At 45.7% G+C, this 26,142-nt stretch overlaps 1 protein-coding gene across 3 annotated transcripts in view; it reads right to left on the minus strand.

Annotated features, from left to right (window-relative positions):
* The window catches only part of LRIG1 (leucine rich repeats and immunoglobulin like domains 1), a 145,786-nt gene extending 120,493 nt beyond the window's left edge, over positions 1-25,293 (minus strand). For 2 of the 3 annotated variants that reach the window (XR_013228954.1, XM_077325097.1), the window contains exon 1: positions 24,361-25,292. Coding sequence is in view for 2 of the 3 variants with exons in the window: in XM_077325097.1 (XP_077181212.1) it covers positions 24,361-24,575 (215 nt within the window). In the remaining variant the exon portion in view is untranslated. Of the gene's footprint in view, positions 1-24,360 lie in introns of all 3 variants that reach the window. The other variant, XM_077325098.1, reaches the window with a different exon arrangement.
* Positions 25,294-26,142: the final 849 nt, after the last annotated feature.

The following is a 26,142-nucleotide window of genomic DNA, read 5'->3' on the forward strand; positions in this document are numbered from 1 at the left end:
GGAAAAGATGCTGAAGTAAAAAAAAATCCAAGTGTTTATCCCTCCCCTTCCTTATAATAAAACCAGTTTCGTCTTATGCTCTCCTCCCCCCACTTAAGCCTTTCGGGTTTTTTAGCACTGATCTTTGCAGTCCCGTTGTAGTTGTACTGTTACCACATTTTACCTGATGATTAAAATTTGAGTTTTAGCTGCCTTGGAAGTTGGGTAAGAAATCTGTGTCAGTGAATAAATGAAATACACACTTTCTCCCTATAAGTTCTCAACAGCTTCTAACATATCCTGGCCAAATATGTAGCCTTTTAAAGTGTTTATAAACATTTTTAAAGGATAGAAGATTACAAAGAATCAACATTTATGTGTTATTGTAATTTGTTTTAGGCTTAAATACCAATTTCATCTGGTTTAAGTTGCCCTGAAGAACAGCAGATCTTCAAATGTACACAGAATAGATTTTTAAAAACAAGTTCAATATAATTATTTGTTTCTGTGATCTCTGGATTCTCCCTCTCCCCCTTTGTATTTTTCTAGTTTTCCTTTCGGGCCTTCAGTGTGCCTTTTACAACAACTTTGGGCACAAATGAGTGGAGAGAGAGAGAGAAAGAGAGAGAGACCTTATACTATGGTACAGCTATTCTGAAATCGCTCCTCCAAAATACAACAGAAAAACAAACATAAGAATCTGATATGTGGAATAGAAATCCTGCATGATATAGTGGTCTGGAAAAGGTAACGGTAAAGGTATCCCTGTGCAAGCACCGAGTCATGTCTGACCCTTGGGGTGACGCCCTCTAGCGTTTTCATGGCAGACTCAATATGGGGTGGTTTGCCAGTGCCTTCCCCAGTCATTACCGTTTACCCCCCAGCAAGGTGGGTACTCATTTTACTGACCTCGGAAGGCTGAGTCAACCTTGAGCCGACTGCTGGGATTGAACTCCCAGCCCCATGGGCAGAGCTTTCAGACTGCATGTCTGCTGCCTTACCACTCTGCGCCACAAGAGGCTCAAGTGGTCTGGAAAACCAGGTTCAAATCCATCCTCACCGTGAAACTCACTGGCTGATCTTTAGGGCAGTCACCTCCCTCACAGAATGAAACCAGAGGAAAGCAAGTCTTATAGACTACACTGAAACTCTTGAGAAAAAGGTAAAAGACCCAAAGCCATTGGTTTGGAAGAGCTTTTAGCACGCGTCTTTTGTTCCAGATCCTGTAGCACCGGCTAGCATATACCATTGTAAAGCTTTCACTGCAACGAAGGTCTAAACATTGCCAACACTGTTGAGAAAATGAACCTTCCAAAAATAAAGCTGAAGGAATGTGTGATCCTCAACAACTTCAACCAGATGGAAGGGGAAAGGAGCCAAGAGATACCTGCTGATCCCCAGAATCAGTGCAACTGGGGAGGGAGTGGGAATGGGAATGGGGGGGGAGAGGTAACTGCAGACTGCAGAATTCACAGTAAGAATAGTAAAAGCAACCACTCACAGCTCCTTAGTGCTTGGCTGGCAGCTAGCTTTACAGGGCAGGGTGGAATCCAAAAAATACCCCTTAACTTTCAAAACCGTGATTGCTGATTCTAACAGAAACTCAGAGAGCAACAAAAGAGCTGGGAGGCCACTCTTACAAGTCTGGATTTGGATGAGGGACTACCAAGAGCTGACTCCCACCTCGTGCTTGAGACTATGGGACCACAGGATGCTGGGTGGGTATATAAAAAGCTCTTCACCCCAGCAGAACTGCATACAACCCAGTATAAATTTTAAAGAGCTCTGGACTTGTGTGGCAGCCAGCACCTCTGCCTTACATTCTCTAGCAGAACCTGCACTGGCATGCCAAAGCTGCATGAACGTGGACCAGCTCATGTGATGAGAGAAACTGAGCACAATGCCAGACTTCTTGAACCCATCCATAATCAAAACCTTCTTTCCGAGCCAACATATTTATTAAACTGGCCCTGTGCTTCTAAAAGATCAATTCAAAGTTATTTCATTCATAATCCTGAACTAGAAACAAAGAAAACCAAAAACCTTCCACAATCTGCTTCTGGGAAGTCTCACCATTCCACTGCGAGATCAAACTAGTCCCATGACCGGGCAGAACGCAGACTGTAAATGATTCAGGAGTTTTAAAGATCCACCATTTTACTTCAACAAAGGACACCAGGAATCTTCACTCGTGCATAGCCACCTACTGATTGCTCCATGGTCCATCATTAAGTATTTGATGGATGAAAGTTATATGAGTCAGAGTAGTTGAGCAGAGTAGTTTCACAGTCAGAGTAGTTCAGCAGTAGAATAGGCTGCCTAAGGAGGTGGTGAGCTCCCCCTCACTGGCAGTCTTCAAGCAAAGGTTGGATACACACTTTTCTTGGATGCTTTAGGATGCTTAGGGCTGATCCTGCGTTAAGCAGGGGGTTGGACCAGATGGCCTGTATGGCCTCTTTCAACTCTATGATTCTATGAGTCTATGAGTGGCTAAACTCCACTGAAAAGCACTGCGCTTGAGGTGATCTGAGGGGACTTAGAATCACCTATGGTGTTAAGCATGGCAGCCCATATGTATATACCAGTCATCTCTTGATGGGGCCATTCTTAAATGAAGGGAATGAAACCAAAAAAGATCATCACTGTGACGTTTTCATGTACTTAAACCACTAGTTTAAGAAACTCCTCAATCTAAAGAACCCACAATGTTAGCCCAAGCTGCGTTGCATCCTTGTAGGCTCACTGGCTTCAATGGGTGTAACTTCGCCTAAGTTGGTCCTGTCAGCGGTCCAACTTGAATTATTTCAACAGCCTCCATTTGATGTTTTTCCGCCACACACACACACAAATATGCAAACACGCCTGAAACTTTAAACTTGTATATCTTTAACAAGATGTTTAAAATATGAGGTTTAACTCTGCAGACGATTACCAGATGTAAAGAAATTTGCACGGTGATTCATCCGCCATGAGTGCGTAGAAGACAATGAAATCTGGTCAAAGGCAATTGTAGAAAGCATCTCTTTTCTGAGAAGGGGGGAAAGGGGCGGGGGAGAGAGAGGAAAAGGCTGGCCGATTGGTTCAGCTGAACAAACGTTTGTTTTCAATTATATTTCAGATTCCTTGAACAATAACTGTGTGGCGTCTGGCACCAACTCATCTCAGCTTTGGAAGTGGTTCTCCACTTTTAACAGAAAAGGGAACAGAGGAGTCAATCACCAATTTTGGCTTTCCAGTCTCAGCTTTTCCCACAAAACAAACACGAGAACAAGGATTTGGATGAATGTGTACATAAAGTGGGGGTGGAGGACGGAAGAGAGGTAAGAGGGTTTTTTTTAAAATTAAACGTTACCACCAGGTTCACATCACAGGCAAAGGCTATTCCTCCTAAAGCATTGCCAGAATATGAAATATTGGCAGAAAATAGACAGTAATTTTCGATTTCCAGAGCAGTTTCTGAAAAGGTATGTTGTGGAGAGAGTACCAACTCACTACTATGCAAAAGGGTTCTAGCAGTAGAAAAAAAGGTAGATCACCTTCACCAATCATTCAATTCTGTAGGAGAAAGGTCACCCTAGGACAGTCAATTTACAGATTTCAAGTCTTGGTTAAGAGCAAAGAAGAGCAGCAGGGAAAGAGTCAAAATTTTGCAAAAGGTCACTGAAAGCTAACAGGAGTAGGCAGCAGGGTCTGTGTGACATTCGCTACTGTAGTGAACAGTGAACTATACTATACAATGCTATGCTATACTATAATTGAAAGCAACTACAAGGGTAACAGCACATCTGTCCACCAATAATATTTAAAAGGCTTTGGTAAGGGATTAGGGTCCTAAAGCCTTGACCCACCAGATCCATGGCTCAAGCAAAAATGAATTCTGGCTAGGATCAAATGAGGTGGCCAAATTGAGGTTCTCCAGATGTTCATGGACTATAATTCCTATGAGTCCCTCCAAGCAACATGCTGGCAGGGGCTCATGGGAACTGTAGTCCCATGAGCCACAGTTTGGAGAGCCACAGTTTGGCCACCCCTGAAATATAGCAATCTAGTTTCTGGTTCCTGAAAGCTGAAAGTTGGTTGGGCAGAGATTACTTCTTTCCACAGTAGAAGCTATGGCTAAAGGAAGTAAGCAAGCCCTAAGATTTCAGAAGAGAGAATTAATGTGTAGAAATGAGGATTATTTTCTGTTTAGCAAGACGACTTCACAAGCAGTTGGAACTCAAATATCACCCAAAAATCACATTTTTCCAGCTGGGTTTCTCTGCCACGCCAGGAAAACCTTGTGTGCCTAGCAAAGCTGGTGGGCTTGGCAAGAACCATTCTGTGGAGAGGCAAGACTGAAATGGATTAATATGTGCTTGCCCCCAAAATGTACACTTTCATGGTATGTTTCAAACAGCTCCTGTGAAGACAGCTTTTATTTTAGCTAGAGGACACTTTTTTTTACTGTGAACATGTCCCAGCTTTCTTCTTCAAAACAAAGTCAAGACTATAGGTTTGTTTTCTATGTTAACCCAAACGAATTACCACATCCCTGGTTCCGTATCCCACTTTTTTTGCTACATAAAAAGTGTAATATATTGTTTTTCTCCCATCATCATTTTAAGAATAGCCCCATCCCCCAATAGCAGCTCTCTACTCCAGCCTTTCTCAACCTATATAGCCTGCTCTCTAGTAAGCTTACCTGCTCTAAATAAGGATTGCATGCTCCACAGCTGACAATGGGGGGTCTGGAATCTAGAAACTTTTCAAAGAAACTCAGAAAAGGATGGATATCAGTGGGACAGCAATATTTAAGAAATGTTTACAGTATTCTCAAAATCGTGTTTTATACAATACTCAATGCTGCAGTGGACATACAAGCTAGACAGGGAGGGCTACAGAATGGCTTGAAGTGCTATCCCCTACAAAATTATGGATGATGACTGAACGCTGGAGAAATGCTATTTATTCATGAGACATTCTCTGAGAAAGAGATCCTCTGAGTGAAAGCATTTCTTATGAAGAGCTATAACATGGACCAGAAACTCCAGTTCAGCTGTAAATACAATCCAGCTGGAGATGAAGAAGAGGAGTCTGCATTTATACCCTGCTTTCCCCTACCTAAAGGAGTCTCAAAGCGGCTTACAATCACGTTCTATCAAGGCCGTAGGACCAGTTTTCAGGACTAGAAAATATGTGGCTTCAAACAGCAATAAATAGGGGGCCTCTGAGCATGTGCAAATGCTTTCAAGCACACGGTATTTACAGAAGCTTTAAGCGCATTGCTTTGCATACAAGTGTTTGCATGCTTTCACAGAAAACCCCAGAAGCTGACATGTTTCATTCATCTCAACTTTAAACGTCTAAATTCGGTCTGCAGCCCTGCGTAGGAGCAGGAAATGTAGTTCCGTACATGATGTGACTTATAAAGGAGAGATATAATTACTTAGCCGTAAGAGTTTAAAGGGAGGGAACTTTTCTATTCTTGGTTTCAGAGTTGTTCTCTATGGACCAAGATCTAACCAGAAATGTGCTGCCCTCCCCTTCCAAAACAAACATATTACATGATGGGGGTAGCAATGTTCCAGCTTTACAGCTGACATGCTCCAGTAGCCACAAAGCCACCCAAACAAATGGAAGCGAAGGAATTCTGTGCTGGAAGTCTGGAAAAATAAACAAATCCCACACAAGACGAGGAAGGGAAATGTTCAGAGGAAACGCGGGATACAACAGACCGTAATATTAACCAAGCAGCATTTCAGAAGCATGTTTCAAAGCCATTTTTAATTGCAATTTTACAGTCAACATTGGATTACCACATTACAGTTTGAGAGGCAAACCACTACACCTGAGGCAAACTTTTCGTGAAAACCCATACCCAGTATTGGCAATGGTTATTGCCACCCCTCTCTAAACCTATTTACTTCGAAATACGTCCTAGTGACTTAAGCATTGTAAAGATTATGCTGGGGCACCTCCAGAAAACATGTCGGAAGCAGGAACTGGCCTAAGAGAGATGCAAACTCCGGATGCAAGCACATCTGTCTTGCTGGGCTGTTTTGAATTATTACCAATGGCCATAGGTTGATAGGCAGGAAACAAATATTTTGAATAAATAAAATCAAAAACACAGTTTTGTCTGGTGACCTGGCTTTTGACTCTTTCTGTCAGGGCCTGGGAAAGAGGAGTTATAACATTACAACACGGACTCGGCCAACATTCTTACTCCTTAGAACAGGGGTAGTCAAACTGCGGGCCTCCAGATGTCCATGGACTACAATTCCCAGGAGCCCCTGCCAGCGAATGCTGGCAGGGGGCTCCTGGGAATTGTAGTCCATGGACATCTGGAGGGCCGCAGTTTGACTACCCCTGCCTTAGAACTATGTGCACACACACACACACTAGCACACAGAGCTTCCACATTCATAATAAGTCTTCCTTCCCCCCCCCCTTACATCCAAATCCCCTTTGTAAGCAACATGTACCTCCCACAATCCCTTTACAGACTCAGCAACAGATGCGTTTTCTCTTCACACAGGAAAAACTGTTCCTGGCATCCAGATACAGTCTTTTCCATGACACAATTGCTACCTTTGGGTTCTGGAGATCAGACTTGTAATCCAACGTCCTTGTACCCAATCAGCCCCCACCTCTACTTCTGACCTCCGATTTGATATCCAAGTTATTTTTTCCCCTGTGACCCACCTCTTTCATGAAGAACTTGATAACCAGAAGTATCAGGTTCATATAATGCAAGAGGGACAAAGGAGGAGATAATGATATTCCCAATCCAGAACAGTTATCAAGATCTTCCCCCTATCATAAATTGCCATTGTATTTTCAAAATTATCATCTTTCTTCCTCAGCCTTTAGGGCAAAACACTGATTCACTTTAAAAGGATAGAAAGACACCATGTGTGGTATCTCACAATGAACCAGATGAAAGACCCCTGCTCTACACAACTATAATCTAAAATTTCCTGCAAGAGACAGCAAAAGGATGGCAGAAACAGAGACAAACATTCCCAGTATTCATTCACAACTACTGAATTCCAGAAAAGCCACTGACATGCAGTAGAAAGAATGGGGGGCTTATTTTACCTCCCACAGGTCTTATAACAAATAAAATGAGAAAGGACCACTTATGTTCCCCCAGAATCACTGAAAGTAGGGGTTAGGACAAAATAAGTGATTTTTTTTTGTGTATTAGAGAGAAAATGAGCATTAAATAAATGAGACATATAACACACCACATTAATTGTAAGTGGGGGATTTAAGCACTGAAATGATGAAGACAGATGTGTCTTAAGCAAGGCCTAGTCAAAAGGATTCAGGAAGCTGTAGAGGAAGCAATCGGAAGTTATTAGACAGAGGAACCTGCACATTGCTGCACTTCAGTGGGCTCCAAGAGGAAGTAGTCTATGCTCTGAAGGCCCTTTTTATGTTAACTGAACATTTCACCTCAGTTTCGAAAGCTCTGAAGTCAGCAATTTGTGCTTTGTTTAGAATTTGAGGAGCTGAAGCGAATTAGTCAAGTGCAACTCTGATATGCAAGCACTGTGCTCTTCTTCAGGGACACCTGTACCTAAAATTCAATGTTCAAAACTACAGGACAGCCAAAGGGAAGGGACACAGGTACTATGCTCAGCCTGGATATCTGTGCCCAGCCAGTAAAGAAAGGATCAAAAGACTGCACAAAAATACACAGGGTGGGGAAATAAGGTGTCCAAAAGGACCTAGGTAAAGGTAAAGGTATCCCCTGTGCAAGCACTGGATCATGTCTGACCCTTGGGGTGACACCCTCCAGCGTTTTCATGGCAGACTCAATACAGGGTGGTTTGCCAGTGCCTTCCCCAGTCATTACCATTTACCCCCCCTTACCCCCCCCAGCAAGCTGGGTACTCATTTTACCGACCTCGGAAAGATGGAAGGCTGAGTCAACCTTGAGCCGGCTGCTAGGATCGAACTCTCAGCCTCATGGGCAGAGCTTTCAGACTGCATGTTTGCTGCCTTACCTCTCTGCGCCACAAGAGGCTCTTAAAAGGACCTACATAAGCTAAATAAGCCATGTATTAAATTCAGGTGTGTTCGTCTGAAACAATAGACCAAAGTCTTAGTCCAGTGGCACCTTTAAGCAAAGCAAAGTTTAGTTCTGAGTATAAGTTTAATTTCGGCATGAACATAAAAGCTCATACTCAGAATTAACTTTGTTGGTCTTAAAGGGGTCCACTGGACTCAAATTTTGTTCTGACTGTGTATTAATCAACCTATGGTCTCTTGCAGATGCTATTTCATCACCGCTGTAATAGGACAATGACACGAACTGCAGCAGGCTTTCGTTTGAGCAGAAATCAACAGACAGAATCCTTGAAAATCATCAATATCCAGCAGCCTTTTTGCTTGTGTTTCAATTGCATATTTATTTTCTATTATTTTGAGCTGCAGTATCTAGAAGTGGAGGTTTTTATTTCTTGTCGCACACCACCTGTGCATGCTTAATGCACCAAGATTACGCATAGCTCAAACCCAATTTTCAATCCAAGGATTTGATCCCCCTCCTTCATCTTTAAATCCACTTGCTATTTTGTAACACCCCCCCCACACACACACACACACACACGTATCAGTAAAGAACATCCCTCCATTACGTAAACCCTGCACAGATAAAAAATACCACAAATATACGTCTGGCTACAAAGAAAAAGATCTTGCAAATGATTCAAAGCTAATTACATATGGTTTGTTTAAATGTTCAGAGTGACACAAATCTTCCTGTATGGTCAGAAGAAAAGAAACACAATACCAGCTGAATCAAAACCAAGAACTTTTAGAAACACAAAAGATATTACGACGATACAGCTGGTATGTACATTGCTTTGGGCAGTGCTTGAAACCTGCTATCTTGCACAACCAGGGAACAGGAGACACAAAATATGATCCAAATTATTTCAGGAAGCACTGATCAAAGTCTGGGCTGTGGAGCATGACGGCAAAACCACCGACACAAGAAAGTCTGAATCTTGTTTTTTTAAGGAGTTTTAGGGGAATGGCATTATTCAACAATGGTACAGTTTTATAACCATTAAAAATTCTACAATGTATCATTCATAGCAAGCCACCTCACTACACTCAAACAGAACATTAAGGGGGGGGGGGGAGTTACTTGTCAACAGTAAGGAGCTTTTCAATTCCCAGAAGAACTGAAGTTTGGGGAATAACTCCCCCTATTTCCCAAACTGTAGGAACTAGCAGAGGGCTACCAACGACAAAGAGGGGCCTGGAGACCTAGAATTACAACTGATCTCAGCTTCCCTCGAGGAAGTGGCATGGGGTAGAGCAGGGGTAGTCAACTTGTAGTCCTCCAGATGTCCATGGACTACAATTCCCATGAGCCCCTGCCAGCAAACGCTGGCAGGGGCTCATGGGAATTGTAGTCCATGGACATCTGGAGGACCACAGGTTGACTACCCCTGGGGTAGAGTCAATGGTATATCACAGAGTCCAGGAGAACCTGAAGACCTAGAGTCCAGCGTATCTGAGCAACCACCCCTCAGAATACGTCCCCCAAAGAGCACTGTGCTCTGCAAATTCTAACCTGTTTGTGATCCCTGGCCCCATCCTGGTGGGATGAGTTGCCAGCAGAGATCTTGACCCCTTGGGAACTAAGTTCCAAAGGGCCCGGAAGACAGCACTCTTCCGCCAGGCATATGGCTGAGGCCAAAATAAACAAATGAAACATCAAAGTGGGTCTCCCTCCTCTCCTCTCTGCTTCCCCTCCAAGAGTAATCAGATAAATTATTAGAGCTATCTTAAACTTTTAACTATTACTGGTCCTATAAATTGATTTATAATTTATAATTTCAGAGTTTAAATCTCTGTATATATGATTTTATGACGTTAACTGCCCTGTGTCCGCTTTGCAGGAAGGGTGTAGTTTACAAATTAAACAATTTAATCAAATTCTGGAGGGGTTGGACTAGATGACCCCGGAGGTCCCTTCCAACTCTATGATTCAGATTCTAAATTTTTAAAAAATCAGATCACCACTGAGATCCCGCCCTTCCCAAAATCTGCCCTCCCCAGGAACCGAACTCCCGTCTTCAGGAATTTTCCCAGCCAAAGTTGGCAATCATATATTTAGAGCCAACAGTAGGCCGAAATAGGATAGGCGGCTACAGATCAGCATTCCTCCACAGATCTACAGCTAATGTATGGTGAAAATCCCCATCATCACTTGGCAAAAAGTAAAGTGCAGTCAAATACCAGCCCCATCCAGCACCACTGCCTATCCAGATCTATGCAGCATTCTGCACAGGATTTAGAGGCCTTAGGGTCAAGAGGTGAAACATCATTCTCCCCACAAAAAGGCTTAATAAGCATAAGAGCTAGTTTTCTCTACCCTGCTTTTTATTACTTGAAAGAGTCTCAAAGAGGCTCACGATCCCCTTCCCTTTGTCTCCCCACAACATACAGCCTTGTGAGGTAGCTGAAGCTAAGAGAGCTCTGAGAGAACTGTGACTAGCCCAAGGTCACTCAGCTGACTACATGTGGAGGAGAGGGAATCAAATCCAGTTCTCCAGATTAGAGGCTGCCACTTTTAACCACAACACCAAGCTGGCTATGTGCAGTATACACAGAACCAGGGAGGGGGCAGAGGATCCTCAGAGGCTATATTAGAAAGCCAAAAATCCCACTGGACTATCAAGCCCCACTCAGGAACCTCAACAGCCGTAGCACATTGATCACATTTTTCCCCAATCTGGACGCATTATGCACACATTGGATAATGCACTTTCAACGCACTTTAGAAGTACATTGTCCTGTTCTGCACATGAAAATCCAGCTGCAAAAGCACATTGAAAGTGCATTATCTAACGGGTGCATAATTGGCCATAGTGGACAAAAGGTTCTCCAAAATGCAAATAGTATAAGCAGAATTTACAAGCAGGTCTAAGAGAAGGGGGCCTGACTTGTTTCTGCATCTCCTCTACCACAGCAAAGAACGCTGGTTCAGATACATAGACTAGGTCCTCCATTTACACAGGACCAAAAGGCAAGGAAAGAGTTGCTACATACTCAGTAGACAAGCGGTGAGGCTTTGCTGACCTGAACTGAGCACTTTGCACATTCTTTGAGCTGCCTGCAATCATCATCAGGCAAGGATGGCAAGTAACTTTGCTCACCTGGTTTGGTTTTTAACAACGCAAAGCAAGCGTGGTTATTGCAACACTCCAAAATCCCTCTGCAAGCAAATGGTTTAAACATACACATAGGCAGACAACCCCAAGGGGACTATAAAACACAGACACTAGGAAGTTTTAATCAGACTACAGTCCTCACACCCCAGCAGATTGCATCATTTATTCAAACTGACAAGAGTCAAGCCATTTAAAAAGGGAAGACAAACCAGCTTTCACTGGCTCAGGCCGTCTGGACTGTGCGCTAAATTTCACCCAGTGCCAATTTTCTTCTATTTTTCCTTTACTGGCCAATGAAACGAGCCCCCTTACAAACACACACGGGGAGGGTGAGGCAGCAGTGTTTGGACAACTGGAAGACATTTCAGGGGTTATATTTCACAGGGCCTCCAACCAGGCAAGTTTCCTATGATATCCATTTTATTACCCCTGATGATAGCATTTGCAGGCCAGCCATTATGCTTCCCACTGTGTCCTCTCTGGGGCTGGAAGACAAGAGGGGTCAATTTGATTGTCAGGGCAACTGCTACCCTGGAATTCCAAAATGGACCAGGGAAGTGACACTGATCACTTCCCACAAGATGGCACGGCTACAACCACACCCACAGGCACACACGTGCGCACAATCAGGCGGCCAGTGCTTTTCTTAAAAAAAAATAGCTCTGGAACATCCCAATTAGTACACAGCACAACCAAACAGCCACAACAAACAGCAACTGCTCCGTTGCTGGTTTTATGGGTGAAAGGTATCACACTAGTTTCCTCGTCCTTCGCTGCCTTCCTGACCTTCGTAATGTAGGGGATTAAAGATTCTCACATTCTATATGATTCTCATGTTCTACATGGTTAACTGAGCTTGTGTATAAGTGTTCTTAGTTCTATAGTTCACTATCTAAAAGGGTCCTCCCTAAGAACAATCCATCCCAGTAGTATTGGGGGGAATACAGAAATCAAGATTTTTAGCTGATGTGGTTTGATGTAATATTAACCATTTTAACCATCTATCATTGGTTTCTCTGAGGGCTAAAATGGTATCTTTGTGGGTTAAAATGAGAGAGAATAGACCTTTGTAAAGATTTCCTACTCATCTGGTAGCGAGGCTAATCCCCACTTCCACATGACGTCAGCACCAGCCTGGCCCTTACCCGAATCAGGCCCTCCATTACCCCACAGCAAGGGAACACATCTATTTCCTCATTCCCTTTTTTGCCTCAGGCACCAACGGAGCCTATCTCAGGCCAGGCCAGTGTGGAAGGGGAAGAGTCAGGCCTTCCAGGCCCATCTCTTCCCCTGTCTACGGAGTCCCGGAAGGGACAAAAAAGTCGCCTCCACGGTGCTTTGCAGGACCAAGGAGCCAACCAGGGCATTTTTTTAGTTTTACACAATCCCACTTTTGTGAAAATAACTCCACACACAAACCACCGTGAAGCCTCTGTGCAGGCAGTAATCCAGGGCGGACTGGTCCGTTGGGAAAAACCTTCCCCCATCTGGACCCAGGAAGGCGGGGCTAACTGCATCATCACAAAGAACTAGTGGCAGCTTGGAGCGGCACCACCAGTGCGGAAAGGACCCTAGAGATTAATTCTTCTTGCCACAAGAGAGTGGCTAATTATGCTTTAATTAATTTCATGTCCCATTTTAATCTCGTCTTTCTGAGCTGACCTTCAGCCTATTTATCAATAGATGTGTTTGTTCTTTCTTTCATTTTTACAAGACTCCACCAGTGCATCTGCTCCGACCTATCTTAGGTCAGGTTGAGTTCTTCCACTACTTAAGACCTCTGAAATGGCATATCATGAAAAGGGAAAGTTCCTTTCACACAAAGAAGAAAATTAAACAAAGACAAAATTAAATTCATCTTTTATGTTTTTCTCCACTCTTTAAAAAAAATATCCCTGGGAACTTTAGTTCATTGAGAGAGCAAGAGATCTCAAACGGAGACTTCTCAGCATCATCCAAAAACTATAATTCCCACATTCCCTTGGGGCAAGCCATGAAATCTCTTCAGCACTCTGCAGCAGATACTTTAGCCATACTTGCTAGAGCCTAAAGACGTTTTGCGAGGACATTCAATAGGGATAAAAGAAGGGTTCCTCAACATCTAACCCTTTCTGATCCTCTCTTCTTAGTGGCACAGAACATTCCCAGAGGTAGAAATTAACAAAAAAAATTTGCAAGAACAAAGTTATTGTGGATTGGGTTTAGTATGTGTGAGAACTATTCCTTTCTCAGCTGCCTACAGAGATGGTTGTTTTCCTACCCTGGGAATGTTTCCTTCACTTCTTCTGCTCCTCCGCCCCCAACACGCCCCCCCCCAAGACTATTCATTCTCTGCTTTTCAACCCCACCCCCACCCCCCATTTGTAAATGGATTCTGAATATTAACACAACCTATTGAGCTCTGGTTCCTTTTGTATGTGGCGCTTGCCTTTCAAATTGTATTTCACTGTAGGGAGGAAAAGCCAAGAGTGATTCAAGCCACTTCTCAAGAGGAAACGTGCTCCTGGGGATTTTGCTCTGGGATCCTTCAGGGAGCCCTGGAACAAGCACTATTTCAGACTGCACCGCAGCTGAGACAGAAATCAGCAATTCTTTCAAAATTGCTGGCATTCTGTAGAAAATGCAGCGGAGCTTTGACTGGCCCTGTCAAAAAAACCCCAAAACCATCTATACAAACTGGCCCAAGGTCCCAAAGATCTGAGCACAGTACTGCAAAGGGTTCAAAGAAGCATGCTCTTAGTGGAACAGCAAAGCACGCCAACAAACTCTGATGGGGGAGGACAAAACACACATGAACACAGAAGAAAAGGGAAAAGCCGCTTGTGAAAACAGAAGCTGCTGTTCACACATAACCACAGTGCCCATACTTGGAAATGAAGCCAGATTTGATACAAATGGGTTTAGAATACATAAAATTTGAAATATATATGTGCAACTGAACTTGGTCCATAAAGAAAAGGCCGCCATTTTAAAAAGCCTCAGAAACACGTACCTGCTGAATTGGAACAAAATTTATTAATTTGTCAAGAAGTCTACCCCCAAGGATTACAAATTCCCCAATACCTTGGGCCAGCTCAGTACAGTAGCTCTTTTCTAAGGAAGGCCACGATTTCTACAAGAAAACTCTAGTAAACCAACATTTCCGTGACTACTTTGCTTTCATCATAATTAAAAGAGATATACAGTACACTTTCTGAATGACATTCAAACACTGGGAAGGGGGAGAATTAACTACATCGATTAGAAACAAAATCATTTCATTATTTCAGATTTACCCCCTGTGTTTTGCTACCTCTCTATCAAATTGAATATTGGGACCCCGCATGAAACCAACTGGGTGACCTTGGGCTCACCACAGCACTGATAAAGCTGTTCTGACTGAGCAGGAATATCAGGGCTCTCTCAGCCTCACCCACCCCACAGGGTGTCTGTTGTGGGGAGAGGAAAGGGAAGGCAAATGCAAGCCACTTTGAGACTCCTTCGGGTAGAGAAAAGCAGCATATAAGAACCAACTCTTCTTCTTCAGTGATATCAAGGCTCTCTCAGCCTCACCCACCTCACAGAGTCTGTTGTGGGGAAAGGAATGGGAAGGTTTCTGTAAGCTGCTTTGAGACTCCTTTGGGTAGATAAAAGTGGCATATAAGAACCAATTCTTCATATTCTAGATGGAAGTTAGAAGTAAACGCATAGACCCAGGATTCCCAACCAGGGGTCTGTGGCCTTTCCCCTCCTGACTTAATGGACTTGGCTACAAGCTAGGGACCAGCCTTCCTCCCCATCCAAGTGCTCTTGAGGTTTCTGTACCTGGGGGGGGGGGACACCCTCAATGGCTACTCCCGCTTTAAACTGCCTCCTCTCTGTCCCTGCTTAGTCTTCCTTGAGCCTGCCTGTTAATGCGGGTGGTGATGTCACTTCTGGTGACCTGTCACTTCTAGGGGGCGTGGCAGGGAAGCGTGACCAGCTGACACCAATTCCAGGGCTCTTCAAAGCCTGAAAAATTATTTCAGGAGCTGCTCCATGGTCAAAAGGTTGATATCGACACACTTTCTGTAACCCTGCCCTAGATTTCGGCCCAGCAGAACCATATCAGAAATGGACAGAACCTTAACTTATATAGTTCAAGCCCCACATAATGTGCTTATGTATCCCAAATCAACAGGTGCACACTACCAATATCATACATACTCCACAACTGATATTTGCCATGCCAAAACTCATTTAAAAAAAAAACAACAGAGGGAGGTTATGATCATTTAAATTATTTTGATCATTTCAATCAACAGGAGAAGGCAGAGGGCTAAAATCAGAGTTCAAACACGCACTAAAGAGATGCAGAATGCACTTAAATGTACCAACTAGTTTTCATACAGTTATAACCATCAAGAGCTTCTCCAATGTTATAGGAAAAGCCTTAGTTTTTCAGTGCAGGTAACTGCATGGAACTTCTTCCCCCCACCCACTCCAAGAAGCAGGGAGAAGGCAGCATATAAAACTCAAACACATACTTCTTCCTTCTTCCCAATAATTCCCACCAATTACTGGTAACAGAAAGAGGGCCACCACTTCTAATCCCACATGCCACCAGAACTTCTCACAGAAAGCCCTCCCAAGAGCCCTATTTGCACCTACTGGGGTGGGTCATATCTATCTTATATGGCCAACAAAACTGGGACAGGCCAAACCATTTGGGAACATGGAGAATCCAGACCGTGATCTACAAATAACTTGTAGAGCATCTTCTCAGAAGAAGACAAGTTGATTTTTATACCCCACTTTTTTCTCTGCTAATGAGTCACAAAGCGACTTACATTTACCTTCCCCTTCACACAAGAGGCACCTTGTGAGGTCATTGGGGCTGAGAGAGCTCTGAGAAATCTGCAAATGGCCCAAGGTCACCCAGTTGCCTTCATGTTGGTAAGTGGAAGATCAAACTGGGTGCTCTAGATTAACCCCTAAACATGCTGACTCTCATTTATCTACACAAAAGCGGGTCCTAATGTGCGCTGAAATGTCAACACAGCCCAAAGCCAGACCAGTCCTCCTCTTACAAAAGCAGCACTCTGGAAGTCCAAAGCCCAGCTCTACAGCAAGGCAAGACAGAAGCAGTCCATCTCCAAACATCCATCTCCAGAATCTGGCCATTAAGGTCCAGTACTCCTGCCCATGGAGGTTTCATTCCCTCCTAAGCTATTAACAGCCATAATCCCTGTGCAACTTGATGTAAACTTCCTCGGTCCATGGCACAAGCTCGATGCCAATAGAACCATCAAATGTGCTTTGACTAAAAACAGGAGGGGAAAGAACTTTATGGTTTAGAAAGCGGGGGAAGAGGATCTGGCTGTGTATTTGCCATTTGGATGTCCTCTCAACTGCGCACCTGGCATAGGCAAACAGCAGGCCTCTCTGTTCCCTAAGCTCCGCCATCAAGTTTCTTTACACCATGAATAATGTTCGGATGTAAATCATGCTTCAGATGTTTTATATCTTTTGATGTCTACTCTGGCTTCAAAGCCAGGGCACCAAGAAAGAAGGGGGGGCCCCCACAAGTTGCTCAAATAGGGTTAGTCTCTGCTTTCCCACCAGGCATACACAAAGTCTGCCACACACACCTCCCCAACCACACACAAAGGTTCCCAGTGAGCTAAGGTAAAAGACACATATAAATGTTCTTATGCAACAACTGTTAGCCACTGCACAACGGAAGCACACAACCCTTTCAAGTCGACTCAACTTTTTAAAAAGTACATTTCTCTGTACAAAACTCACATTACCCAAGAATGACATAACACACACACAGTTTGAGAGCCAGTTTGGTGTCGTGGTTAGGAGGGTGGACTTCTAATCTGGCGAGCAGAGTTTGATTCCCTGCTCCCCCACATGCAGCCAGCTGGGTGAGAAAAGCTGCATATAAGAACCAACTCTTCTTTATTTTATTTTATTTTTTTGCATTTATATACCGCCCTCCCCGAAGGCTCAGGGCGGTTTACATGGAACTGAAGAAGCGCACGCACGCACGCACGCACGCACGCACGCACACACGCACACACGCACACACGCACACACGCACACACGCACACACGCACACACGCACACACGCACACACGCGCACACACACACACACACACACACACACACACACACACACACACACACACACACACACACACACACACACACACACACACACACACACACACACACACATATATATCTGATAAAGGTGCTCCCCCTTCATTCCTTTTCAGCTTTCTAGGAGGTCCTGGCCATGCCACAACAAGCAGTTCCTAAAATGTCATGCCACCACTGAAAGCACTGACTGGTATTTACAAAACACAAAATCTTCATTTGTTCTGTCATAAGCCTGTAGTGAGAATATTTGCTTAAAGTATCACTAGCAGCAATTTGAAGGCCAGCATGTTTTGGTGTCAGCGGGTGCATTTTATCTACATTTCTATCCATTTTCATATGGGAGGTAGGCCGTGTTACAAAAGCAAGACACACGAGAAAAAGACACACCCTTCCAACTGTGCCAAAAACACACACCCTCAATTCTCCACCTGCAACATTCTCCCAATGCACTGTTATCTCCCTTCTTACATGGGCACTGATAGGCAGAGAAGAAGATGAAACAACATGGAGAGTTTTGGCAGGGGTAGTCAAACTGCAGACCTCCAGATGTCCTTGGACTACAATTCCCATGAGCCCCTGCCAGCATTCGCTGGCAGGGGCTCATGGGAATTGTAGTCCATGGACATCTGGAGGGTCGCAGTTTGACTACCTCTGTGCTAGAGACTTACTAAAGTCTTCCCTGGGTTTCTCTTTTCATTAATCTGGCATGGCATCGAGGTAACACTGTCAGCCTATGACAAGGAAGACCTGGGTTCAGATCCCTCTCAGCCGGGAGTTCACTGTTTTCTTATCAGCCAAGGAGTTCACCTTGGGCCTGTCACACTCTGGCACCATGGCCTACTTCGCAGGGTTGTGGTGAAGACAACATGAACTACACAGGATAGGTAGTGGAGAAAAGGAGGGAAAGAAAGACTAGGTGCATTGCTCTGAGCTCCCTGAAGAAAAGACAGGATAAAAATCAAAAGTTTTCATATGCATTGACAAAAATCAAAAGAAATGCATTTCTACCAATACACTTGCCCAGCATGGAGTGACGAAGAGAACAAATTAAGATCCAAAAGGTTCAGACATCATCTCAGCCAAAAATTTACTAGGGGACTTTAGGAAAGATATTCTCTTGGGCAACACAGGTTTAATCCCAACCTACCTTACACTGTTGTTGTAAAGACTGCTGTAATACTGTATCTGAAGCAGAATGCGAACCATTTGTTATTAACGTATAGCTGGGGCTACAAGTAGCCTATGATTCTATCAGTTGGAAGGGGTGTTATTTTGCATGTGGACACACTTTCATTTTTCTTTAGAAGCAACACATTTCTGGGCTTTAAAAGGGATTCAGAAACTGTAGAAAACTCCCTCCAAAATTATCAGAAAAAAAGAGAGGGAACAGGGACTGAACATAATTTCAGAGGGGCGAAAGAACCGTTGGGTGAGTATAGGTTTAAACAACAAAAAAAATGTTATGAAGTTCCTTAGTCTTACCTCCTTGTAGAGATGAAAAGCAGCACTCCACAAAGCAAACAAACATATATATGCATGCTTGCATAAATTTTTATCAACGACTGAATGCTACATTTTTGTTGGTGATGTGGAATTTGGGGAGGGGGGGTGTTAAATTGTAGAACTAACAAAACCATGCTTGAGCCTAGAGGACTTCACTTTGTTTTCATTAGGGCCTGTTCTGACTTAATGCTTTGCATCCCCGGTATTTGGTCCCAAATCCCACAGATGGCACATGTGCAAAAACATCCTGTAAGAATGTATATTCTCTACAGCTTCTTCCACTGACAACCGTGAAACCTTGGGTCTGAATCCATAGACCAGAGCATGTTAAAAGAGGCTTCAGAGTCCCATTCTGACCATGGAGAACAAAGGTCCAAAACCCTCTAACTCAAATGTTAGCCCCCAATAGATTGTTAACCTTCAATAGGTTATATATCTAAAGACAACATGCACCTCTGATTGGCCCTCAACGGGGAAGAGCTCTCATCCTATTGGGGGAGTGCTCCAATGGCAAGGGCCAATCAGTTTCTTTCCCACCCCCATCCTTCTCTGTCTCTCAGCACGTCCCATGAGGACAAAGCACTGGCAGGAGGTGAGCCATGGAGTTCTGGACACCCGTCCATCTGCCCCGCTCCACTGCATTCCTGCACCCCTGCCCGTGGGAAGGCCAGGAAAGGCCCTCCTGACGCTGTCCACGCAGGCGGCCCCACTTTCCCCGGCCTCCTGGCCACCAGGAAAGGGCAGGGAAGGATGAGCGGTCATGCTCCACCCTGGCCTCACTACGCTCACCAGCTTGGCTAGCAGCAGAGACTTGGAAAGGGTGAGTGGCCACGCTCCGTGTCATCCCTACAGCTCTCAACTCCCTCCTTCTGCCAGGGGAGAGGACAGAGGAGAGAGTGGGTGCACTCTGCCACAGCCTCACCACTCCCAATGCCCTCCTACCCAACAAGGCAGGGGGCAGAAGGCAAAGCGGGCATGTTCTGCCCTGGCCCCACTGCTCTTGCTGGCCTCCAGCATGCAGTAGAGGCGAGGAAAGAGTAAGTGGGCATGCTCCGCTCTGGCCCTGCCACTCTAGCCGGCATCCTGCAGAGAGGGAGAGCTGCAGGACCCCCGGGCCATTTTTAAATGGGCTTCGCCACTAATAAGAGCAAAGAGCTGAAGTTTCTCTACCCAAAGAGTCCTGAAGCAGCTTGCAAACACCTTTCCCTTGCTTTCCCCACAACAGACATCCTCCCTGTGGGGTAGGTGGGGCTGAGAGAGCTCTAATAAAACTGTTCAGGGAGAACAGCAACTAACCAAGGTCAAACCCAGTTCTCCAGAACAGAGTCTGCCACTCTTAGCCACTATACCACGCTGGCTCTTTTCCCCTCCCTAAGAAACGACCTGTTAAAATGTATTCCTCAAGGCTCTTCCTGGAAAGGCCATCTCATGGGTGTGTAATTAAGGAATCCAAGTTAAGGTAAGAAAGGCTCAAACCATTAGCCCCTTGGCCTAGCGAGGCTTCCAAGCACAACAGGACAGGTGGGCCTCAGAGATTCCAAGGTGGAACTTCCCCCATGGAGCCCCAATGGGTGACCAGGCCAGACATTCTCTCTCAGCCTCACAGAGTTGTGGCTGGGAGCATAAGATGTCCCCCCACCGCCCAGGGAGAACGGCAGGGCATAAATATCTATACCAGCCACTTGTTTAGATATGCCAGAATTCACTTTGTGCAATATGACACTTTGAAAATGTGAACATTTGTAAGTGCTTTTAACTTTGATTTAATCTAATTAAAATCAATTTTTTGAAAGGGGGGGACCTGTTCTGGTTTGCAAAATGGGAAAAACTCTTGAAGCCCAGTTTAGTATTTTAACGCATTTGTTTAAATCTTGCATCAACCAAGTGCTAGATGGAAGGGAAGAGTCACAACTAATGTCAAAGCCCCAAGGCAGGGAGAAAAGCGTTCAAATATCCTTATTTGTTTGGGGGAGGAGGAGGAATATGAGCGTCATGTGATAACTTCTCGTGCCTGTATTTCTCCTATGCATTCAAATGTTATTCAGATTAACATCAGATCCCAACATTAACAGCTTGGTTCCAAAAAGTAGTCAAGAACCATTTCCAGGAAACTCTAGCAGACTTCCGCAAGACCAAACCTATCGCTAATCCAGCCACCTGAAGGCTTCAACGAAAGCCAAGCAGGTCTTTTTTCTATCAGTCACATCCACCTTCCACAATCCACAATTAAAATATAAACTTTAAAAAAGTGAACTTTGTGGCCCCTAGAACAGGGGTAGTCAACCTATGGTGCTCCAGATGTTCATGGACTACAATTCCCATGAGCCCCTGTCGGCAAATGCTGGCAGGGGCTCATGGGAATTGTAGTCCGTGGGCATCTGGAGGACCACAGGTTGACTACCCCTGCCCTAGAAGGTTAATGCCATTACTAAGGTGAGCATTTTTCCCAGCTAGAACCCACTGAGTGTAGGATTTCTTAAGCCACTTCAAGCACCTGCCAATGTAGACAACAGCCTCACAAATCTGTTCTTCATTCAGTGTGTACCACAGGCCTTCTTGGCGGTTTCAGCTACAACAGGCGAGCACAGCTACTCCTATTAAACTAACCAGAAGCGTAATGGAAGGGATTATTGCTTATCCTAACACATCACAGGGGGACAATCCGCATTACTGGCTGGGGTCATCTATGGGAGTTAATCTGAATAGAAAGTATGGGTGCCTAGAAGAACTAGGGTCTGAAACAGAAGGGTCTTCATGCCTTACAGTCCTTATAACTACTGTACAGCTCAAGTAAACGGTCAATGCAAGATTTAACACTGCCGGCAATACACTACCAGGGTCCGAACGGCTGTCAAATGCAGACCGCCTACAAACAGCAATAAAATGCCATGCAGACAGCGCCTTCTGTAACAACACAGCATTAGCTGTCTCTGAACTGTATGGCTTCTTTAATAGTGCACATGGTCAGAGAACAACGGTGCATGTTTCCAGATGTGAGATCTTCTCTCCCCGCTCACATACATGAAAGAAAAGTTTAGTTTGGAAAATCTTGCTTGAGTAATGATCAGCAAGCATTTACAGTTGTACTTCAGCACAGGGAGACAACTGGCAATACGCAGACCTGTACCTCTGTTGAAGCAGTTCAGGACAACCTTCCAGACTGCGGTGCGTGTGTGAGAAACACAGCAGTAAATAATCTGAGACATCGACATAATTATTGTGGTGGTAAAAAGAAATTATACTCCCGAGACTGACAACTAAATTATAATGACATCAATCTGAATTAAAAATTCACACTCTGACACAAGCCTCACCGATGGGTGTAAAACCAGGCCCAGTCATCCCAGTTTCCTCTCTTCAATTCTGGGTCATGATAGAGATACCTAGTTTGAACTTTACTGTGGTGTGTGTGAATGTGCATGTGTATGTATCTATAGTAATGACAAGTCTAGAATGCTAGGCTAATACAATTGGAGAGAACAGCATTAATACTTCCTTTTTCATTGGAGAAAGGAGAGTTGTTTTAGTATTTAAAATGTTATTATATTGCAAGCACCCAGCTCAAAATGGCAAAAAAAGCTATGATCTTTCATTGTCACTCATTCCAGATTTTCATGACTTACTGGAACATTTATCTGTGTGATAAATATATGAATTCGTTTAAGCTGCTCTGAAAGGCAGTGACCAAAGGAAATTATTTTGCCCTGATATTTATCAAGCTCACCCCAATGTCTCTCAGATTACCACTGCATTTGAATCTGCTTTGGCGTCCATAAGTAGAATATAACACTGGACTTGGGTATACTTTTAACTCAAGGAGTGCTTTGCTCAAAGCATACTGCCTCCCTTCTAACTGGCAAGTATCAGCTACTGGAATGCTATGTCGCATGGAAAGAATTAATTTCCACTTTAAAAAAATAAAATAAAGGGAGGGCATCTAACTTCTGACAAAGTAAGACAGTTTAAGAACACTATCTAGTTAGAGGGAATTTACAACATACCCCTGCCTTCTAAAAGAGGAAAATGTGATGACCCATAAACTTCAATTTTTGCCAGGTTCACCGAGAAATAATGACTCCTGCAGCCGATGGTAAATTATCTCACATATAATAGAACTATGAATCTACATGCAATCTACACTGATGAGTGTCTAGTCTTAGGCACTTTCTTTGACAGGCTGAATAGCTTAATCTGAAGCCAGGCTACATAGGTCCCTGTAGTGAAAACAACACTAATAAAGTGTGTTCACACAATTAGCTGGAAGACACTTTTACAGAAGTGTTCTAACAGATAAAGGGTCTACTGTGCAACAACCCAAGGGAAAGCATGTGGCCTACATCTGCAAATTATTTGTTTTAAAAAAAACCTCCCCAAAATCATGAGGTTGGCTTCCCTCATTGAGGTGTAGCTATTAATTCCATAAAAACACAGGGAAGCAGGTCATACAAGAAATAAGGACTATTCTTTGTCTGGAAGAGGCAAACAGCAACCTTTTATTCACAGCCTTTTCCAACTTTCATTATTGAACTAGAGGAGAAACATGAGATATGTAATCTCAGGCAGAGCTACTAAAAAAAAGAGAGAGAGGGAGAGAGATCTAAAATCTCCCTTCACTGAAATACACCCAGACAACAGAGCTGCTGTTACAGGTGCTTGGAATATAATAGCCAGCATATAGCATGTATGTCCTTGGGGATTTCCTTTTCCTTTTTTTTTTTTGTCATCACTTACTTTCCTGTTCTGGATCTTGTGTACAATGAAAGGTCCTGGCCATGTACCAGATGAGGTCTTTGGAGGACCAGATAGAAAAGTTGATGGGTGAGAGAAAAGTTGATGGGTTTTTACTTTCTTACTGGGAAGTACCTTTCCCAATCTCCAGCTGAATGAGGTTGGGTCTATTCAGAACTGTGGTCTACAGTCTACTGAAGAGAGATCTGCCAGAATCTCCACAGGCAACTAAACGCAGTGACTGCCACCAGGTTCCTAACTTCATGCATGCAAAATGCCACACCTCTTTCCCAAGTCTACAAGCGACCCGGTTAGAAGATGGCCAACAACTTCAGCATCTGCCATATGAAAGACACCAAGTTTGCAGTCCAGGGAGGCAACTGTTTAGAAGGAGCACATGTCCTATCACATGGGTAGCAAAAACTCTGATTAAACTTGACAATTAAAAGGAAAAAAAGGAATCGGGATGCGAGTTTCCCATTTAAAAGGTTTAGTCCTACAACTCTGCTGAACACCTCTAACTCGGAGGGGAAGGAGGTAGCCTCTAATTCCCCCAGGGATCTTTCCACAAGGATTTGAGAACTCTCTACCCCCTAAGGGATTTCCCGGAGTTAGTTGCTCAGCAACTAGCTACAACTGGATCCTTCAATGAAGGGGAAACTGAGCATTATATTAATCATACACTGCAAAGGAGAAAAGGCCAGATTTTGGGGAGGGATTGCCCTTCAAGGAAGGCTTTTTTTTTTAAAGGAAACTAATTGGAGAGAGATTGGGGGGGGGGGGTGAAGCCATAAACCAGGAGCCTCGAGCTCTCAAAAGTTCAGAGAGATGAGCAACTTACATAGCGACTACCCAGGTGGGCATTTCCACGGGAACCTCTTGCAGCCCGCGGTCACTACAGTCCAGAAGATCGCCCCTGCACGTGCAGTTGGAGTGACAGGGCGGCTGCTCCAGGCAGGAGCCCAATCCGGCGAACATGGGGACGACCAGGAGGCAAGTCCACAAGAAATCCCCAACCGGCAACGACCCCAACTTTCCCCATCCCGGCAGCGCCATTTTGTCTCCTGGACGCGAGATCAGGGACCCGGCCGCGGGCGAGGAAGGAAGGAAGGAAGAAATCAAATCCAAGGAGAAGAAGTGGGATCTCAAAAGGATCCGAAGAGCCCCAGTCTTCAGGGCCGGGTTCTTTGAGGCCGCCTCTCTGGGCACTCAGGCGTCAGCTCCGAGGCCTGCGCTCCTCGCCAGCATCGCGGCCAAGCCGAGGCTCTGCAGCAGCAGCAGCTCCTTAAGTTGCTCGGGGGCCGAGCGGGGAGTTTGAGAGTCGATCCGAGGCCGGCGGGGGCTCGGCAAGGGAGGCAGCCCGGCAGCGGGGAGCAGCGCGAAGCCTCTCACGCTCTGGCCAGCAGCCCCAAGTCGCCGCCGCCGCCGCCGCTCCCCTCCTCCTCGGCCGGGAACACGGCGCGCATAATCAGCCCGGGTTCGGATCGCGCAAGGGGAGAAGGCGGCCCCTTCCCACGGACGGCCGCCGCGGAGATCCGGCCGCGGCTGCAGGGAAGCGCCGGCGGCTCCGCGTCCTCCTTCCTTCTTTCCTTCCCTTGCCTGCAGAAAAGTTCCTCCGCGTGGATCCAGCCGGCGCCGGGGCTTCTCGCACGGCTTCTCCCCCTCCCGGGGCTCGGGCACCTTTCCTCGCCGCACGAGCAAAGCGGCGCTTTCTCTCCGCCTCTGCAACTTTCCCTTTCTGGCTTCCCGGCCCCCTCCGACACCTCCCACGCCCGCCTCCCCGGGGCTGGATCCCCCCGCCTCTCTCGCTCTCTCTGCCTCCAGCGCCCAGAGCGCGGCGATTAGCGCGATCCTCCCGGGCGCTCCCCTCCGGCCGGCCGCCGCCTTTCCCCCACCCCCTCTCCCCGGCCACAAAATCCACTTTCCAACGCACCCCCCGCCGCGCGTCGCTTTCCCAACTCAAACCCACGTTGGACACATTGCAACATGTCCCGTCCCCCTCCCGCCGCCCACCTCCCGCTCCTCATTGGCCGCGCCGCGTTCGACGGCAGGCCCCGCGCCTCCCCATTGGACGGGCCGCCTCCTCTCGTTTGGAGACGCAACGTTCCATTGAGGTTGGCAGGCCGTCAATCAGAGGCGAGAGGTCCCGCCTCCCTTTCCCACCCAAGGTGTGAAAGCGGGAGACTCCCCCTTCCTCCGACCGCCGCTTCTTAAAGGGGAAGCGCAGCGCGCGCCGAGCAGGGAACGGGGCGGGACGCGCGCCCGCCCTTGGCTCTCTCCGCGCTTCTGCGAGGCTCCCGCCGCTGCTTTTGCCTCCGGTCGCTTAAAGGGCGCGCCGTTATTACGGAGGAGGGCCAGAGACCGCCTGCGAATTCCGTGGGGCTGCCCGGCTGTGGCTGTCGAAACGCGTGTCGCGCGTGTCCAGACGGGAGGACACGTGTGGGCGAAGCTTTAGCCCTCGCGCGGGCTGGAGATGAACGGCCCTTGCCTGCTGCTTGCAGGCCTCGTGGAGTCAGCCCTGTCCATGGCAATAACTTGACGTCTGAGGAAAAAACCCCGCTTGGCCTTGCCCGGGAACCAGGGGCTGCAAAGATGGAGCTGGCCGACGAAGAAATCTAGGCAG

The sequence above is a fragment of the Paroedura picta genome, chromosome 3, assembly GCF_049243985.1.
Source record: "Paroedura picta isolate Pp20150507F chromosome 3, Ppicta_v3.0, whole genome shotgun sequence".
Taxonomy (NCBI): domain Eukaryota; kingdom Metazoa; phylum Chordata; class Lepidosauria; order Squamata; family Gekkonidae; genus Paroedura; species Paroedura picta.